The sequence below is a fragment of the Phacochoerus africanus genome, chromosome X (genome assembly GCF_016906955.1).
Source record: "Phacochoerus africanus isolate WHEZ1 chromosome X, ROS_Pafr_v1, whole genome shotgun sequence".
Taxonomy (NCBI): domain Eukaryota; kingdom Metazoa; phylum Chordata; class Mammalia; order Artiodactyla; family Suidae; genus Phacochoerus; species Phacochoerus africanus.
This window is the reverse complement of record NC_062560.1, coordinates 56,133,140-56,152,696: the sequence shown is the minus strand read 5'-3', so window position 1 is coordinate 56,152,696 and position 19,557 is coordinate 56,133,140. Positions and strand designations below refer to the sequence as shown.

Here is a 19,557-nt window from a genome sequence, read left to right as displayed (position 1 = left end):
TGGCCTGGGGCTATGGAAAGGGCATAGGCTATTGAGTCAAACAGTCCTATGCCCTTGGGAAGTTATTCTACTCTTTCAAGTCCATTCCCTCCTCTATAAAATGAGGATAGTCATACCCACTCCCCAGAAGACTGAAGTGAGAATGAAACAATACCAGGGATGGAAAAGTGGTCCATAAACTGGAAATTACAGAGAAGTATCTTATAGCCACCCTCTCATGCCACAAAGAAAGATCAAGTCATAGTGAACTCTTCCTCGATTTTATTGGCACTGAAACAGAACATGGGTTAAGCATAAACCCCTCCAAAAACAAATTTTAAAAACCCAAAAATACACACAAAAACCCTGAATATAAAATCTAACCTTTCTTCCCAATTTCCCTGGGGTGGGGTGGGGGGAATACTGCCCTTAAGGCAGCTAGATTGCCCCACAATTCCAGGTTTGAATTTATCCAATATAGGACATATTAGCAAGAGTGTCAATATAATTCACAGCAATGCACATGACTCCCCAAGGTCAAGCAGGAGGCAAGGAGAGGGAGAGATCAAAGCCATGGGCTTTGGGCTAGGGGCACTTCATGGAAGGACAGTAGGCCCCTTAGGGAATTAACTCTGGAGAGAAGGCAAAAAAAGAACAATAAAACTAAATACCAAGTACTTTAAAAAAAGGACTGTGTGACCTATAGTGACAGGTGATATCACTAATACTGAAAGCTTCTTAACATTAATGTTTCTGGCAAAATATTCTTTTACAATATAGTATGTTTCCCACGTATAGGGGTGGTAAGGAAATGAGGCCAAATGATCCTGTCCCAAGACTAATATCTTCTAAAGGTTCATTAGCAAGAAACACATAATCAATATTGAGTTAGATGCAACTAAAATATATAATACTGGTAGAAAAAGAGCACACATGAGACAGACAGGAGGAGGAAGCTGTGCCTAGGTTGAGAAAAAGGGGTTGGGGTGTGAAAGGGACCAGGCCAGAGCCCCTAACAGCTCTCTGGTTTACAACTCCAAGGGACAGCACAATTGTTGGCAAGACCTGTGTTAGAGGTTTGTTAAACATAGGCAGGACTCGGTCATCACCATGAAGAGAGGTAATGGGAAGGGGCTATTAGGTGCCAAAGTGGGGTCAAGTAAACTGTAGGATATGGGTCATAGGCTTCTCTCTACACACTCAGCTTCTTTCATCTATTCACCAATTGAGCCAAATGGCATTAAGTTCCAGGGCTCACCAAACCAAGGCCTTGATGGCCATGAAGCAGGAGCCATGGCCCGAGTAGCTCTGAAGGAAGAAGAGGTCTGGGACCCCTGGCAGGGAAAATACTGAAGCCATGTGAATATTTCCTCCCTTTTACAAGGGTCCTAGAGGGAGCTGGCTAGGTTTTGGGGTAATCATCCCTACTGTTCTACTGTGAGGAGATTTGGGAATTGGAGTAGGGAGGGGCAGATCCCAAGAAAGGAAGAGGAACCCAGAATAATAAGTAAGGAATAACTCTTCCCATAGAGCTCACTCGAAATAAGCCTAGGCTCCCAAGGTACTGGGGCAGATCTTCTACCCAGTCTTGCCTGAACAGAAGGGCCAGTGGCTTTCTAGGATGTTGGTGAAGCCTCTTAAAAGGCACTGTATCCCCCATCTCACCCTGAGGAGAAGCTGAGTCCCTGAACTCAGGGACAAGGCTTATTGGGAACAAGGCCTAATCTGGGTGGTAGAAAAAAGAAAAACTTAACATTTTTTTACCCTCCAATCATTAAAAAGCCTAAATAACTCTAGAAGGAATGGACATTGGTATGCCTAATCCTAGGGTAGTTGACATCCTACAGCATATAGCCAGGGCCCTGCCTCCCTCCCTAAACCCTGTGATATTCCAATTCTATAAGTCACAGGACCATGAAGAGGAAGGCAGTGGTGTCACGGGTGGGGGCCAGTTTTCAACCTACCCATACTCGACTCCTGCAGAGCAAAAGTAAGTGTGGAGGTATTTTCCAAATGAAGTGGGAGGTGCCTCTGAGCTGGGAAAGTGATCTCTTCTAGCAAGCTAGATAGAACAGGACAGAGGAAAAAGAGGGTCCCATTGGCACCATAGTGGGCCATCTCTCTGCCTAGGGAAGTGAGTGAGGGCTGAGGGGCTAGGTTTGGTCCCATGGCTGCACTGAATGCTTGGCTGCTTGACTCCAGGGCTGCTCTAGTTAGTGGCTCCAGCGCAGTGTGAGTTAGGCAAGAGTGTAGGAGTGTGTGGGTCAAGTAAGAAGGGAGGAGGGGTCTCTAGAGGCTGAGTGCCCATTACATGGACTCAAACTCATCAATGCGCTGCTTGGTATTGCCCTGCCGGATCTGACGGAGGGTCTTGTATTTGTCTCGACCCAGTCGCATGTTTTCAGCATGGATCATGTCATTAGCAGTCTTCTTGGATTCATCGCGGGCATTGGCCAGCTCTGAAGTAAGGGCCTGTGAGGGTGCAAGGGGATGATGAGTTAATGGCTTCCTCTAATTTTACCTCCCTTTAATAACCAAATTTATTTCCTGATTTATTTTCTTCCTTCCTTCATTCATTCTTTCCTTCCCTCTTTTCTTCCTTCCTTCCTCTCTCCCTCCTTCCCTCCCTCCCTCTCTCCCACCTCTCTCTCGCTCCACCCCTCTACAACTGCTCCCTCTTTACAAACACACACCACATATTTTTGAAAGCCATTTCCAGCCCTGTTAAAACTGCAGTGGTGCAAGAATAAAACAAAAAAGCACAAACTTAGTAGACAAATTGATAATTGGTATAGAACAATATATCAAATATTCTGTGTCAACTAAATTTTTTATGAATATAAGATGTAAATGAAGTATGGGTAGAGGATGGGGGAAAATAAGGTTGTTCAGGGTCTGATTGATAAGTGAGAGGTGTCTGGCCTTAAAGCTCTCAACAAAGCATTGAAGCAGGCTCCTCTACCCGTCTGCCCAGGATGATCTAAAGAAGGCCATGGGCTACTAAGTCAATACACATGGTCTCCATGACCCTTTGGCTCTGCCTATGTACCTTCAGGTGCTTCTGCACACGCTCATTCTTCTCTGCCTCAGTGGTGCGTTCTTCCTCACTGCGGTCCTTGGCCATGGCATCAGCCCGCAAGTCGGCACTGGCCTCTGCCCCATTTTCATCCTGCTCATCCTGATCATTCTCAGCAGGCTCTGCCACATGAGGCGTGCTCATGGCAGTCTTCAGCTCTGCACGAGTCTTCTCCAAGTCTTCTTGTACCATCTGAGCCTGTCCAATAACAGAGGAAGAAAAGGACTGGCAGTCACACCAGGCTAACTTTCAGCATCCCTACATGTGCTTAGAATTGTCCAGCAGGAAGCAGACACCAGGTAGGCCAAGTCACTTTGTCTACCTGATCCTGAGTCTCCTTGGCTCTATAATAGGAGTAACTGTACCAATTTCCCCAGGGTACTGGAAGTTATGCATATGGTACCCCATCCCACACTGCTTTACCCTGGGCACTGTATCTTACCTTCTGCTGCCATTCCGCAGCCTCACTCTCCTTCTTCTGTCGGGCCATCTCCAGCTGGGAGATCCGAGCTGTCAGCTCGGCCATTTCCAAGGCCTATGGATAAATTGAAAGCTTATGAGAGGTGGGCCTTCTAGTCCTCAGGGCCAGGTATCTTAAACCCCAGGTACCCTGCAAACTAATAGGGAATCTGCTTCTCCACTTGCTTGCTGTTCTGGGGGCTTTTTGTACCAAACCTCCTCTAGGAGGCCCAGAGGAACACTCATTCTCAGATCTACTACAACACCCTATTAACTCCAAATCATTTCCTCCCCACCTAGACTACAGACCTGAAGACAAACATGACATCTGTGATTCTTCCTCATCTCTCCCTCTTCCTTATCTCTCCTTCTCCCTCTCCCTCTTTCTTGATATATGTATTTCCCCGTACCCCACCTCCACTTTCTTAGTATTATCCACTGCACAGTTAGGGCCTCAGCAAAGCTTTGAAGATCACTGGGTTGCTGCCTGAAGTGGAAGACCCTTTCCTGTTACCTTACAGTGATCAGGGCTCCACTAAGACTCTTCCCAGGACAAGTATAGGAATGATACTCAAGTGTCACAAAGTAATATGAACAGGGGAATAAAGCTTCGCACATTCTCACACCTTGGGAAAATCTTCCAAAGTTTTCCCCTAAGAATTAGGGCTTAGTTTCTTGCACTCTGACTCCAAAAAGTACAGGAGAAAAGCATATGTCAATGAATTTGGGCCACAGGTTCTTAATCTCTGAGTCACAGAACCCTTGGAAATTGTGATAAAAGTATAGATGATTACCCTCCTCCCCTGTAAAATGTATAGACACATAGTTTTACATATGATTTGAGGAAGCAAACCCTTAAAAGAAAGGCAGAAATGCGGAGTTCTTTTGTGGCTCAGTGGTAACGAATCCAACTAGCACCCATGAGGAAGAGGGTTCAATCCCTGGCCTCACTCAGTGGGTTAAGGATCTGGTGTTGCCGTGAACTGCAGTGTAGGTCACAGATGCAGCTCAGATCTTGCATTGCTGTGGCTGTAGCATAGGCCAGCAGCTGTGGCTCTGATAGTTGCCAGAGCGGAAGTGGGTGAAGGATGAGTGAAATATGTCAAGGGGATTAAGACATACAAACTCCAGTTATATAATAAATTAGTCACATGTATGTAAAATACAAAAAAAAAAAGAACAAAGGCAGAAATGAGTTGTCATCCTTACTTAGTCAAAATAGTGTGACCTTCGACAGATCTCTTCAACCTATCTGAGCCTGAATTTCTTTATCCAGGCATATTATCCCATATGGGTTAATAGCATAGGGTTGTTTAGGAAGAGGAAATGAGAAAGTAAGGAAAAGGAAAAAGTTGCTAGTATATCTTATAACACACACAGCTAGACAATCAAGTGTGAATCCCTTTACTTCTTCTCTCTCTCCTCTGTCAGGTCATCAACTCAGATTTCCCAATTCCTAAGAAAGTAGAATAAAAGTAAGGGTTAGGGTAGACTGTTTTCAAAGTGATTTCTCAGCTTGCTTCTGAAGGAGCTATCTGCTGGAAGCCTGCAGAGAGGTACTCTGTTGGAAAAAGCCAGTCCCACAAGCAAAGGTAGCTGTGATAGGCAAACAGAGAAAACACATGTCCTATAATCTCAGCCCATTTTGTAGCTTTACCAGCTGTTCCTGGGTCTTCTTCTGGTCCCGGGAGGCCTTCAACAGGGCCTCCTTGGCTTCTTCAGCTTCCTGACGCTCTTTGGCCAGTTTTTCAGCCTCACTCTGGGCACGCTTCCGTTCCTGTTCAAGTTCCAGGGCCCTGCGGGTCTGTTCTTCCAGTTCTGGGAAGAGGAGAGGGAATGGTGGTGAAGAGTACAGAGATCAAGAAAGGACAGCTAGCTTCCTTCCTAGGAATGCTTCACACCAGGGCACAGCTGAAAGAAAGCTCTAGGTACTCTTCCTCTTGCCCCATCCTCCCTCTATTCTCTAGCCACATCTGGAATATATGGTCTGGGTCTGTCTGTATCTCAGACAGGGCTTCTAGCTCATAGACTCAGACTCTGGGAAAACCCAGTCTCCAAGGTGACTCCAAGCCTCACCTTGCTGAGCCTTCTTAGTCTGTTCCTCAATCTGCTTCAGCCTCTCCATCAGTTCCTCCTTTTCCCGTTCAATCTTCTCTTTTTCCTTTTCTGCCATCTCACGTTTCTTCTTCTCATTTTCCAGCAGAGCACTATGAAAGAAGAAAAAAGGGATGGAACAGGATAGTAAGGCCACAAGGAAGCTTTGGCATACTCAAGGCTCCCTGGCCCTGGCCCTGGCCCTTCAGTCCCCACTCTTCCAATACACTCAGGGCTTGAGAGGCAAGACTGCTCTCCTTTCTCTCTACATCCTTGCCCTCACATCATAGCCCTACAGGGGCCAGTATGCTCAGGGCCCTGTCAGTTTGTCCCCAAATCAGAAGATCCAACCTAGACCCTCAGCTCTGCCACTACCCAGTAGGTAACCAGTGGCTAAGTTTAGCAACTTCAATTCTTTGCGCTTATTCTCAGTACCTCTATTTATAAAATGTCCTAATAAGGCTTGCCCTGTTTAACTCATGGAATTAAAGGTAGACAAGTTTGGGCTCTGTGCTTGGATACTTTGCTTCAAGTCTGGTGATGTCTATGGCTAGGACAGCAGTCCTCTGCCTGTACTCTGAAGCCCATCTCTAGGCTCCTTTTCCACAAAATTTGTTGTAAATCTAGAATAAGTACTTGGTTTTTCTTGCCCCAGCACCTCTTCTTGGAGGCCTTATTCTCTCCCTTGGCTAGATGTCTTTTCTCTTTCTGAATCCTCAGAATCATGACCTATCTTTCTCCATATCCCTCCCCACTATTATTTTTTTCTCATCATATCACAAAGTGTATAATATGCTTATTTGATCTGTCTCTTCCCATTAGAATGACAGCTTCATGGGAGTAGAAATTTCTGTTTTTTTCATTGTTTAAATATTCATTGAGTGAATAAATGATGTAGCATTTATACCTTGAACAGTTACATATATACTCTTTTTTCCCCTTTCTCCTACTAGACTGTAAGGTCCTTGAGGGTAAGTTCCTGCCAGATCCAGTTTTATAAACTTCCCCCAATCTCATTTTTTTTCCTGATTAAATGTGAATCCTGGTGTCTAACCTCACATACATGGAATCATTTTCCAGTCTACTAGACTAAAAGCCTCCTGAGGTTCCAAACTCTTTATGACAAAGAACCTACTAGAATAGTGCTCTTAAACCTTAACATGCACAGGGATCATCTGGGATCTTATTTTTTAAATAACTTAGAGTTGAAATTTGCGTAATATAAAATTATCCATTTTAAAGAAAATAATTCAGAGATTTAATACATTCACAATGTTGTATAGCCACACCTCTATTAGTTCTAAAACACTTTCATCACTCCAAAGTAAAACCCCATGCCCATTAAGCAGTTTCTCCACATCTCCCCTCCCCCAACCCCTGACAACCACAAATCTGCCTTCTGTCTCTACAAATTTGTCTATTCTGGATATTTCATATAAATGAAATAATACAATGTATGATCTTTTGTGTATGGTTTATTTCACTTAGTATAAGGTTTTAGAGATTTACTACTTTTAGTATGTATCAGTACTTCATTCTTTTTAATGGCTGAATAATATATTCCATTGGATAGCTGCACAGTTTATTTGTCCATTCACTCACTGATGGACATTTGGACCATTTCCATCTTTTGGCTATTGGGAATCACACTGCTATGAATATGTGTGTGCATGTGCATGTCTGAACACCTGTTTTCAATTATTTTCAGTATATATCTAGGAGTAGAATTGTGGAATTATATAGTAATTCTACACTTAACTTTTTGAAGAACTACCAAATTGTTTTCTATAGCAGCTGAACCATTTTACATTCCCAATAGTGATGAAAATGAGTTTTAATTTCTCCACACCCTTGCTAACAGTTGTTATTTTTTGTTTTCATTTATTATATCCATATTAGTGAATATGAAGTGGTACTTTACTATGGTTTTAATTTGCATTTCCCTAATGACTAAGGGTGTTTTCATGTGCCTGCTGGGTATTTGCATATCTTCTTTGAAGAAATGGCCGACTAGGATCTTAAGATGCAGATTTTGAATCAGTAGGTTTGGGGTAGGTCTCAGATACTACATTTCTAAAAAGTTCCAAAGTTTATGCTGATGTTGCTGACGCTTGATGCACTTTGAGCAGCAAGGGGCTACAGTGCATAAGGGTTTTGTAGGGAAAATTCTGGCTCTGACCAATTTCACTCAAAGAGCTCTAAAGAATTCAGGTTTAAATGTGCATGGAGCCTTCTGCTACTGCTACTATACTGATCAGGTAGCCCAGAGCAATCCAGAGTCCACCTAGAAGAACAGTGGCATGAGGGTCATAGATAATGGGGAATTATGAAATGTTCCTCTCTGAAATCCTAGGGTTTTAATGTCTGCTTCCTGGGGATGGTGATGCCTGAGACTTAATGGAGGAGGTGTCATCCCTGTACAGTTCTCTCTCCTCTAGAACAGGATAGCTTCATACCCTGCCTTAAGCAGGCTTAGCACCTTGAGAGGCTTCTTTGTCATAGTCCCAGCCCCTACTTCAGTACCACAATACCTACCGCTCCATCTGCTTCTGGTGCTTCTCCTCCCGGGCCTGTGCCTTCATCTGCTGCACCTCAATGGTGTCAGGCTTGCGGCGGCGCATGTATAACTCATGGTTCCCCATGCAGAGAGCCAAGATTCGCTTGTTAATTCGCAGCCGAGGAGCATAGAAGACAAAGTCCTGATGGAAAACCATCAGTCAGAAAAAGTTTAGAGGGATAGTTGAAGCTGGGCTTCTGCCTTCTGAAAAGCTAAGTCCAAAAGCACTGGAAAATCATGTTATAGATGGGAAGACTAATTATCAGAGTGGTGAAGTGACTTGCCCAGGGTCAGATTGCAGATTAGTGGCAGACCCAGGACTAGAACTCAGGTTTCTTGACTCTGAAACTAGTGCTCTTTCCACCAAGCCACAAATACTTTCAATCTCTGCTTATGAAAAGAATCCTAAAATACTCTCAATCCAGATGATATAAACTGACTTTACCTGCTTATTAGATATCCTTCTGGGCCTCAGGGGTCTCTCTTAAGGCCTAAGAATTCCTGCACAATACCCTGGTGAATGCGATACAGATGGGCTGGACTGGTTCTATAATCTCCTAAAAACATATCCTAGACCTAGTCCATAAATCCTGTTTGGAATAAGGCAGGTTGTAAATATATACATGAATATGTAAATCTCCTGAACACCAATTATCCTGGTTGTTATTTTTTAAAATAAGCCCTTGATCTCAGCTGGCTTTGTTACTTACCTTTCTCTGATGAAAGTTGAGCATAGCAGCAGAGAAAAAAAAAAAAACACACACACACACAAGAAAATCCATTGAGTTTGAGTTTACTATAAATACCACTGGACCAGTGTCACCAGAAGATGGGCTAACCACCAGCTCCTCTGCCACTGAACCCAAACTGCTACTGTCTCACATCGCTTGAGGTGCAGTGGAAGGAGCACAAGCTCTAGATGTCAAATGACCTTGATATAAATCTCAGGTCTATCATTTTAAGCTTTGTGATATTGGGCAAATCACTCCATCCCTCCGAAACTCAAGGTCATCACTTATAAAGTAAGTATGTTACTACCTACCAGACAATGTCATCAAGGGTTTAAGGAGACAACATATAGAAAGTGCCTAGCAGAGCAAGTTCAGAGACCTCAGAGCTGGAGAAGAAAGGCTGAAGCCTCACGAGAAGAGTCTGGTTCAACATGGTCATTGGCCCTTGTTGGACATGAGGTACATCAAAAGAGGAAACCTATTGCTCTTGGAATGGATTTACAATGAGATCTTGCTGTGTAGCATTGAGAACTATGTCTAGATACTTAAATTGAAACACAACAATGGGAGGAAAAAGTATGTATACATGTATGTGTAACTTGGTCCCCATGCTGTACAGCGGAAAAAAAATAAATAAATAAAAAATAAATAAAATACAATATGCAACAATGAAAAAAAAGAGGAAACTTTCATCTCAGTTTTCTATCCTATTTATAATCACCAGCCTTCCAGTCTTATCAGCCACAGGAACTGAGTAGGTGACAGGTATGGCAAGCATGTTAGAGGAATGACTGGACCCAAAGCACTTTCTTGTTTTTGGATTGCTCTAGAGAGAAGTCTTGACAGGACAGCAGCAAAGTTATAATAACAACAACAAAAAAAAACCATCTGGAGGATCACCTTCAGATCTGGACTTCTCCTGGCTCTGTCTTTTCCACAACTGAAGATAAATCAAGTACATAAGCAGTTTCTACTTTCTAGGGCCTAGAGGCTTTAAAAGATAAGATATATTCTCTGTTTCTATGTCAGAGCCTCAGGGCAGAAAAAAAGACAATGGCTAAGAGGCAGTACTTAGACTGTCTATAGATCTCTCCCTCATTCATGATTCTTCTCCTGAAACACAGGTAGCAGGATCCTATCAGTTACATTTCTTGGCATCAACATCCCCTTTCACCGCCATCACCTTTTGTGTCTTCTATTCCCACCCATAACCAAAAGTCAGAAAAGAGAGATAAAAACAGAATGACATTATTGCTTCTAGCATTATCCAGGACTTGGCAGGTACCTGTCTTGGCCAGTGGGAGGAGTAACTTACCGGGGCTTTTTTGTCAATGGGCTTGATGACAAATTTCTTGTCATTGAAAGAGATGTTCCTGATTTCACTCCAAGGGAAGCCTATCTTAGGAGTCAGTCTGTAGAAATGGAGATGAAGAACATAAGGACAAGGGCAAGACAAAAAGGATAGAGAGGGTTGGTGCCTTGCCCTCCCCACCTCCAACTTCTCCCTTAAGGAGACATATTCATTGCTAGCTCAGCCAGTGTCATCACATGCCACCAGGTCAGTTGCCAGCATTGTGGGTACACAAAGGACTTCCTGATAGCACAATGAACATGTCCCTTATTCCAATGGCTGAGACTTGTTTTATTGTACTCTTTGTTAAGGTATGGACCTTGCAGCAATCTCTCATAAGAATCCCCAGCCCGACTTAACTGGAACTCTTCTACTCAAGGTTGTAAAGGTTGGGCGAAGGTAAACGATGAGTTTCAGATTAGTAATTTACACAGAACAATAATCTATTGATCTCCATCCTCATCAAGCAGCAGACCAATGAGAAAAAATAAGCAAGTGAGAGAAGGCTTTAGTGAGAGGGATTATATGGCCAAATGACACTTAATAACCATATGGAAATGAGGTTAATTACAAATCCTGATAAGGTAGGTTCTAGAGCTAACCAAAAAATAATAATAATAATGAGAGCCGCATATGTAATTTTAAGTTTTCTAGTAGCCTAGTGAAAATAAGTAAAAAGAAATAGGTGGAGTTAACTATAATAACAGTTCATTTAGCCTAGTATACCTAAAATACTACATTTGAATGTGTAAATCAATATTTTAAAAATATTAATGAGACATTTTACATTCTGTTTTTCATACTGTCTTCAAAGGCCAGTGTAGTTTACACTTTATAGCACATCTCAATTCAAAGCAGCCATGTTTCAAGTGCTCAATAGAAGCTACCATAGCGGACAGTACAAATCTAGTCAGTATAAGATTTAGACGCTTGAGGGAGGTTGTGCCATCATCTGAGCTAGTCTAACCTAGGTAGAAAAAGAACTACACAAGTGGGACCCAGGAGGTACAATGCTACACTATGGTAAGCCCTTGGTGTCAAAGTGCCCCACAAAACTTAAGAGAACTATGAGCTATACCTGTCATTCTGTTCATAGATGTTGAGACCCAGGGCATCCACCCCCAGCCACAGCTCTGAGCCTTTCTTGTTCTTGATGCTGAAGTAGTTCACACCATACATCTCCAGATCCTGAGCAATCTTCAGATACTCCAAGACAGCATCCTCCCTAAACAACAAAGTGGGGGTGGGGCCTGTTATCAAGGGAAGACTATGAATTAGACCCAGGGAGATAGAAAGCCTACTTGTTCTGTACGCCCAACAAGACTCTTGCCATTAGGGGTGGGAAAGATAATAGAAGGTGGGCAGATGATGGTGAACAAAACACAACATGACTTTTGCCAAAACATGCTAGTAGGAACCTAAGTTCTGAGGTTCCCAATGGGAATAAGGGTAGGCTGACTCTTGATGGCCTGTGATATATTAACTATCATAGAAGCCTCTTACACAGGCACATTCCTAGCAGAGCCCAGATGAAGTAATCATGGCAAAATGATATGCTCTGTTTCTCAACTAAACAGCACCCAAATAGTTTGCCATGTTTATAGAGCTTAATAATGAAATTATTCTCATTTCATTCTCAGAGAGGACCCCTTGGTGGCTCAGAAGCTCCCTAAGGATCCTGAGATCCCTTCCACCTCTTTATGGTCAAAACTGTCTGGGCTATGGTCAAAACTGTCTGGGCTATCAGTTCCATCATTCACAAAAAGTACTACTTTATAATGGTCCTGCTTTGTCTTCCATCTCTAATTTCCCCTATAAACTACTTTCCTGTCCCTCTCCAATAAACTCCAGTGTTCCTAGCCCTCTGGCTTTTCTTTCCCCAAAACCAACCCTTATTCTCTCTACAAGGGCAGTAGAACCCACAGTTGCTAGGGAGAACTCACCTGAGCATGCCTCTGTGTTCCTCATGCCACACCTGGATCCGCTCCTCCCACTGGTCTTTGTTGAGTTTATGCTGCTCCAGGACCCTGGAAAGATAATATGTCGTGAGTAGTTTCAAGCACAAAGTCCAATGCAGGGATAAATAGAAGTCTACTTAGCTATCTAAGGGCTAAGAAGCAAAAAGAATGTGAGGTCTTTGCACTGAAGCAGACTGAAATTACAGCAGGAGGTATTAATTAGACATAGGTAAGTACCTAAGGGTTAGGAGAAATACAGAATGTGTGACCAAGAAAGACAATGGGAACACCTTCCTTTCTACCTTTAGCCAGAAAATCCATTAATATGCCATGGTCCCCAATCAGGGCAATAACATATCAACAGTCTGTGCTGACTTGTGGTACTAAGACTTGGAATGGGTCTCACAGAGACATGTACACCCTCTTGTAGATCTTTGTGGGACCAATAGTTTGCATTTGTGAGACTATTGCTCAGCGAAGAGATCATAGCCTATGGCTACAGAACAGAGAAATGAGCCCAAATGGCTTTGAGGGAAACAAACAGGCTCAATGTCCCAGATCTGCTAGATCATAAATAAGGCTTGCTTTAAATATGCTATCTCAGACATCATGGCAGGTAGAGTCAGTCCCAGGGCACAACCGCTACCCCTAAATACTTTCAGGTGAGTTGTACATTTGTCACAGCTCCAATGGGACTGAGGTTACCAGACTGAAACAGAACTTTCCCTTCCAATCTAAAAGCCTATAAAAATAGCCATTGGATGCAGTAGGGTTAAAAAAAAAAATCAGGGACTAGGATTCCAGGTTATCTCAAATGAGTTGTGGGAGATTAAGCAGGTCAGAGTGAACACCTCTATAGCTCTATTTCCTTAGCCAGGAAATAAGGATAATGCCTGCCTTATTCATTTTGTTGTGTTGTTGTGATGCCAAAACAAAAATAATGAGTGTTTGAGAATGTTCACTTTTGAAGTTTACAAAAGCAGAAAGCTCTGTACGCTGGTAATCCATATTGAAAGACCGTTTGAACTCCCCACATCCCTGGCTTGAGTATTTTTCTCACTCCTATGAGCCTCTAATATCAGAGGTTTAAATCAGTGAAAAGGATTGAGAAAATGAAACTGGGGCAGGGAGAATCACTCCATCTCTAGTTCTCCATATTAGCACCTATTTCCGGGGTGATGAAGTTCTATAATCAGGTAAATGGGGGGGGGGGGTTTTCATCTTGAGAACCAGAGAAATGTGTTTGTATGAACAGCATAACGTAGTCTTCAAAAAGATCTTAGTAGGGAGGGACCGATCTGGCAAGTCTGTAACAGCGAATCAGTCAGTCTGGGGCCATAATCCACTCTGGCCAAAGTAGATGGCCAGGACACCACCTCACCTCTGTGGCAGCAACTTGTCCCCGGCCAAGTAGCCCAACTTGTGAACTTCCTTATTGAAGTCACCATACTTGGATTGAACAGCATAAGAGGCCAGCAACACGGCTGTCTCAGGTGGGCAGTAAATATCATCATTGAGAATGCCCTCCTTCACTTGCAGGAAGAACAGGCGCTGTGTGATGTCCTGGATCAATTCCTCAGATACATCCTCAGGGTAGAACTTGGCCCGGAACTTGAAAAGCAGGGGGCTTTCCTTCCGTACATCCTGGGCAGTCACCTGAGAGCAGCAGGGGGTAAAAAAATAGACTTAGGGGGAAGAGTAAGGTTGGGAAGAGACACTGAAAGTCATCAATTTGCACAGTTCCAAAGAGTAAGATGGCAATTCCTCTGGTAAGTTAGAAAAGAGACACATTACTTTCATTGGGGATCCAATTCCATGTCCATAATTGTTTCCTATTGGTAATTTCTTCCTGAAATAACCTAATACCCACTGATAGTCATAAATCCTTAAGCCATCATAATCTAACAATATTACCAACTGCCCCCACATTCTGAGGGTAGACTTAAGAAACTCCTCTTTTAAGATTCCCCAACTCCATAAATCAGCAAAGTAAAGACTAGGCTGTGTGACTAAGGCCTGAGAATTGGCTATGCAGGAGCACAAATCAGATTTTCTTTTAAAAAGCCTGAAATTGGCTCCCAAAAGAGCCACATTTTTTACGGCAAAAGTCTCCACTCTTTAGGAAAATGAGATTCTGACAGCAGAAGGTGGATTACCCATCCCCTAGACACAAATCAAGAAAATAAGCCACAGGACAGTATTGTGACCTCTGAGGACAAAGTCAGTCAGTTTGAGGATAACAAGATGGAAAACTTCCACATTCCTGTAGAGATGCTACTTGGATGTGGAGAGCTTGAATGGACCTATACTTAAATCATCCCATTTGGTATTCAACGGAGATAGAAAATCAAGAAAGAGGGATGCATCTGTATGGGACTCAGGCATCAGTTGACAAGTGGGGAAAAGAACAAGATAAGATTATGGGACTTTCAAGATTCTTTCCAGTTCAAGAGTCTGTGACTTTCAGTTTAACAAATTGCCTAAAGCCCTTGAGTTTGGAGAGAAAAAATGGATACCAATCCCCATTCAAAGAACTACTAATGGTTCACTACTGTGGTCCATTATTGAATCCTCTTGGCCATTCTTTTTTTTAATTTGTTATTTCCTCTTGGCCATTCTTGCTGTTAGAAGTCCAAGTGGAGACAATGCAAGAGCTCTGCCCTTACTCTGATTCAGTGGTCAACAGACCACCCAGTGAAAAATACATCCTTAGATGACCTGTATTTATTTATCAGCTAGCACATGTCACTCACACCCTTGAGCAAGATCTGGTGGAGTGAATTCCAACCCAATAGTGGGATAAGCAATTACCTTCTTATTGAGTTTCAGCCAAGTAGAGAAACCTTTAGTGTCCTGGTACTGCAGACCAAAAAACCAAACTTCCCTCAGGCCAATAGTTTTCACCACCTGGAAGAGAAAACACAAAACAACCACTGATTGAATGCCTACCCTGTGCCAGGAGCAGTGAATACAAACATGGAGCCTACATGGTCTCTGACCTTAAAGGTTATAAGGCGCCCAGGGTCTGGCAAGAAAATAGACTTGGGTAGCAATTAAGGAGTGATGTCAACATCACCCTGCACAAAGTACTTCTGCTGAGGTAGGGACTGGATCTATTACTTATGACCACTACCACACACCCATAACTTAACCATTATCTCCTTGAATTTTCACAATAACCGTATGATATCCTATGATATAATTACAATTAGGCCAATTTTACAGATAGTAAGAGTAAGGTTCAGAGAAGTGAAGGTTCAGTTAGTAAGTATCAGAGCCAGGTCTGTTTTACTGCAAACCCATTCAAATCCAGTGCTTTCTGCCACCTCCTTCTTTTTATTATGCCATGGAGCTTCATACTTCCAGGATGGATTAAAGGCTAAAGGTAGAGACTGGTGCTTTAACTCCTATTATCTTTTCTCCTAGATTTCTCCTTTAGCTTTAGCAACTGGGAATAATGTCCACACCTTTCAGACTGAGTCACATTTACAATGCCCCAAGAAAAAAATGTTTGAGGAGACAGAGTGAGGACTGTGGTATCTATATACTCCAAAGCTCTGTTGTGCTTAGGGGCTGAGATGTTTCTTTCCAGCTCTGATTAGGGCTCAGTCATGATTCTGCTTTCTCACTCACACAGGTTGATAGTGGGAATGAGGGTGGAAACAACGTGGTTACCTCAGTGTAGTAGCTGAGAGGCCACATGGTGTTCTGGGCATCTTGGCTGAGCAGTGGGCAGGAAAGGGAGACCAGCCAGTAAAGGACAGATGGGGTCTGTTTTCCAGTCCCTGACACTAGTGTATAAATAGGTTTGGCTAGTGGCTCAACGCCAGCATGCCCACTACTAGGGATGGAGACAATAAAACTAAGCCACATCCCAATTAGGTCATGCTGGCAACTGGAAGTCTTCTTATATGAGTAGGAGTGCTAGAGTTGGGGGCATTAAGGTGAAGAAATGTACCCAGAGTTAGAAACATGTAACAAGGCCCTGATGTTGCTTATATCCATCCCTGTGAATAAATCATTATCTCCTCTCAAAACATACATGCATGCTACATGCGCGTGCGTGCACACACACACACACACACACACACACACACACACACAAACACTGCACTGTATCTACAACGTTTCTACTATGCATCCAAAGCCAAGCCCATGGTCATTCCCAGAGCTTACAGTCGAGAGCTTCAGAGACCCCCAAGGAAAAAGTAAAACATGTTTATTAAGTACCTATTAGGTGCCAGGTACCAAACACTGAATAACCATGAGACATCTATTATCTCGATTTTATAAATAAGGAAAATAGGCTTGTAGTGGAAACCTATCTAAAATTGTACAGCCCAGACTAGAACTCTAATGTGTATGACTCTGAAACCTATACCCCTTTTTCTCTAGCATGCTATGTCCCAATGGCAAAGGCTCAAAGGATCTTAGAAGCCCTTGGGTTCCCAAGTGACTTACTGCCTTGGTTCTCTTTTGGCCCAGATATCTCAGACAGACAATAAACTTTTACTACCTCTGCGTTTAGATATAGTTTCTGGCTTTCCCACTAGGCTCAGTCAACAACTACTTGATAGTTACCCTTCTCTTTTATAACTCGAATCAGTATCAGAAAACTTGAGTGAAAGTCACTCTGTCTCCAACTTGCTATGTGATCTTAAGGCAGCAAATTTCCCTCTCTAGGCCTCGGCTTCCTCATCTATCTAGCTTTCCCATGTACTATGAGTGGGGTGGCTTAAATGGCCTCTTTATTCTTTCAAGTTCTATCATTCTACTACTTAAGTTATTTGCAAATGACTAAGAAATAGAATCCCATTTCCCATCTACCTTTTGCCAACCTGGGTAACTTAGGAACATGTTTAGAAAAGATAAATGAGGAAAGATGTGAGTTATGAAGAAGAATCGAAAGACTTCCAGAATTTAATGGCAAGGTGAGTCCTTGAGTACAAGTCAATAGGCAGTAGAAATTAAAACCATCAGATTTTAGATGGACAATAGAAATTAATCATGTTGAAATGTGACTCTGGCTTTTTTTGCAGAGGATAGAGGAAGAGGATGTGAACAGGCAAGTTCTTTAAAGCATCTCTTACCTCATCCTATATCTAAGGCCTAATTAACAGTTCTAACAGTTTTTCAGAGGGCTGCAGAAGAATATTGTGTCTGGGTGCAACTGGTGGGAAGAAATTAGTTCCAAGGAACAATTCAGCCCCAGGAAAGAAAGGGACCCACTGAAGATGCTGAAAAGAGACCATTAGGGCCAAGATGCCAGGTTGCAGCAGGGCAGACTGGGAATAGAACTAGCAGAGCAGCAACTGACTTTTGCCTGTATTAACAGCCCACTTATAGAGGCTCAGGGACCCCAGAACCAAAGGGGAGTTGGCAGGAACAGATTACACAATTAGTCCCAGAGGTCCCAGGAGCAAGCTTCTTAGCCTCTTTTTGCACCATATTGTCAATTTCAGTAGTGGGATGGGTAAGAGTGTGATGACAGGAGGGTTGTAGGAGCCAAAATAGTTCCAGGATCTGTAGTATCACTGAGGAGATGCTGGACAAATAATAGCTCAAGCAATATCAAAAGAAAGATCTCAGGATCAGTAGGGCATTTTACTTCCCTTTGAGCACTGCCTCTTTCCTTATGAATATAGAGAAATCAGATGCATATAAATTTCCACTTCCTTAGCCTATAGGGCTTGGAGATATGCCTCCACTAAAGTCCCAAACTGAGGAAGTGAGGGTGTGGGGAGAAGGAAATATGATCTGAAGTTAGAATTGAGACTGAAAAAGAACAAAGGATAAAACGGATGACCCCTGGACCCCAGGCTATACGGAAATCTCCAATTAAGGTCCACAGGGTGCTGGGAATCATTTGATCAGGCAAGTCTTGGCCCCATTTCCAAGTCCTGAAATGCGGAAATGAGGCCAAGCTTAGCTTGCTCCCAGCTTTGCTTACAGCTGGGACCTTACAGGAAAGAGAAACTTGATTTTCTAGTGGGAAAGAGAATCTATGTCCTGGTTCCAGGAACAATATCTGTGGCTCCAGTGACTAGGGTCCTTACCATTCCTCTATGAGAAATGGCTGAAACCCTGAGGGAAAAAAAAAAATTATCTTTGCTCCCTTTGATCCCAGACACCCAGATCATCTGGCCTGAGCTAGTATTTTTCAAGGCTGCCATGGAAAAAATCCTTAAGCAGCAGAAAATAATGAATGCATACACCCAGGGGATGGGGACTGGGAAGTGATTGCACAAGATACAAGGACATGGCAATGAGCCAAAATTTCTTTGAAGTCTCAGATTTAAACAATCATTTGTGCAAATTTTATTTTCTACTCCCTTAAATAACTATGTTTTAATAATGAAATGGATAATATCTATAACTAAAACTGATGCTCTCAGATACAAAAATCACATTCATCCCACAGCTCTGTGTACCTGCTAGAACCTGCACATAACACTTAGAGGGACTACAACTTCAGTCTGTAATACATTAGATGTGGGCTCTATTCAGACACACAATACAAACCCCCAAAATACACTGTGGAGCATTATAGAATCCAGGCAGCATAAACTAGAAAACTGGGGTCAAGGGGAATAGATTTGACTCTGAGGAAATCCTAATTACTAGGAGCATCTGGATGTAAGAAAGAACTCCCTTTTGCCTCTCTTTTGCATGTGAAGGCTACTTATGTCTGAGGTCTGGGGAGGGGAGGGGAGATTAGCTCAATTCTGGAGCCTGGAACCCCCCCTCCCCATGTCTCCTATGAATCTATCTGAGTAAATAAATTAGTGACTCAATAGGTCACTTCATAAGCCCAGAGCAGGATTGGAAAGCAAGGCTTGAGCCTTAAGAGGAAAACTACATGAGAAATTATGTACAAAACTGCATCAATGCCCAAACACATAAGGCCCACTGAGGTCCCATTACAGGTCTGGCAGAAGCTGCATCAGCCACCCACCTGAAAACAAATCAATGCACAACTGGAAAGTTCCAGGAGGGGCTGCTACCGTCACTCCTTCTGCTACCCTACACTGCCTGTGCCCAAGTGGCCACCTGTTCTATAGCATGGAACACATTCAGCTAGGGTTCTAAGTTTAGGGACCAAACTTCACTCTTAGAATGGAAACAGGCCAAGAAAGGGGAGGTCACAGAGGAAACAGCTGACAAAAGGCGCTGGGAAAATTGGAAATGCTATATGCCTTGGTTAGGCCATTATACTGCATCCTAGCTATTTGACCTTAAACAAGTCTTTTCCCCTCTCTAAGCCCCAGTTCCTCATCTATAATATGGGGGTACTAGTATTATAATAATAGGTATTAGTTGCTTTATGAAATAAAAATAGAAAAAAAGAGGCT

The 19,557-nt window shown here is 42.9% G+C and overlaps 1 protein-coding gene across 1 annotated transcript in view; it reads right to left on the bottom strand.

Moving 5' to 3' along the window:
• Positions 1-244: 244 nt before the first annotated feature.
• Positions 245-19,557, bottom strand: part of MSN (moesin) — a 63,978-nt gene continuing 44,665 nt past the window's right edge. The window contains exons 3-13 of the mRNA XM_047765881.1: positions 15,017-15,112; positions 13,587-13,861; positions 12,191-12,274; positions 11,326-11,472; positions 10,212-10,308; positions 8,144-8,307; positions 5,591-5,721; positions 5,172-5,332; positions 3,498-3,590; positions 3,029-3,253; positions 245-2,451 (exon numbers count right to left, since the gene is read on the bottom strand). Coding sequence (XP_047621837.1) covers positions 2,287-2,451; positions 3,029-3,253; positions 3,498-3,590; positions 5,172-5,332; positions 5,591-5,721; positions 8,144-8,307; positions 10,212-10,308; positions 11,326-11,472; positions 12,191-12,274; positions 13,587-13,861; positions 15,017-15,112 — 1,638 coding nt within the window. The 3' untranslated portion in view covers positions 245-2,286. The remainder of the gene's footprint in view (positions 2,452-3,028; positions 3,254-3,497; positions 3,591-5,171; positions 5,333-5,590; positions 5,722-8,143; positions 8,308-10,211; positions 10,309-11,325; positions 11,473-12,190; positions 12,275-13,586; positions 13,862-15,016; positions 15,113-19,557) is intronic.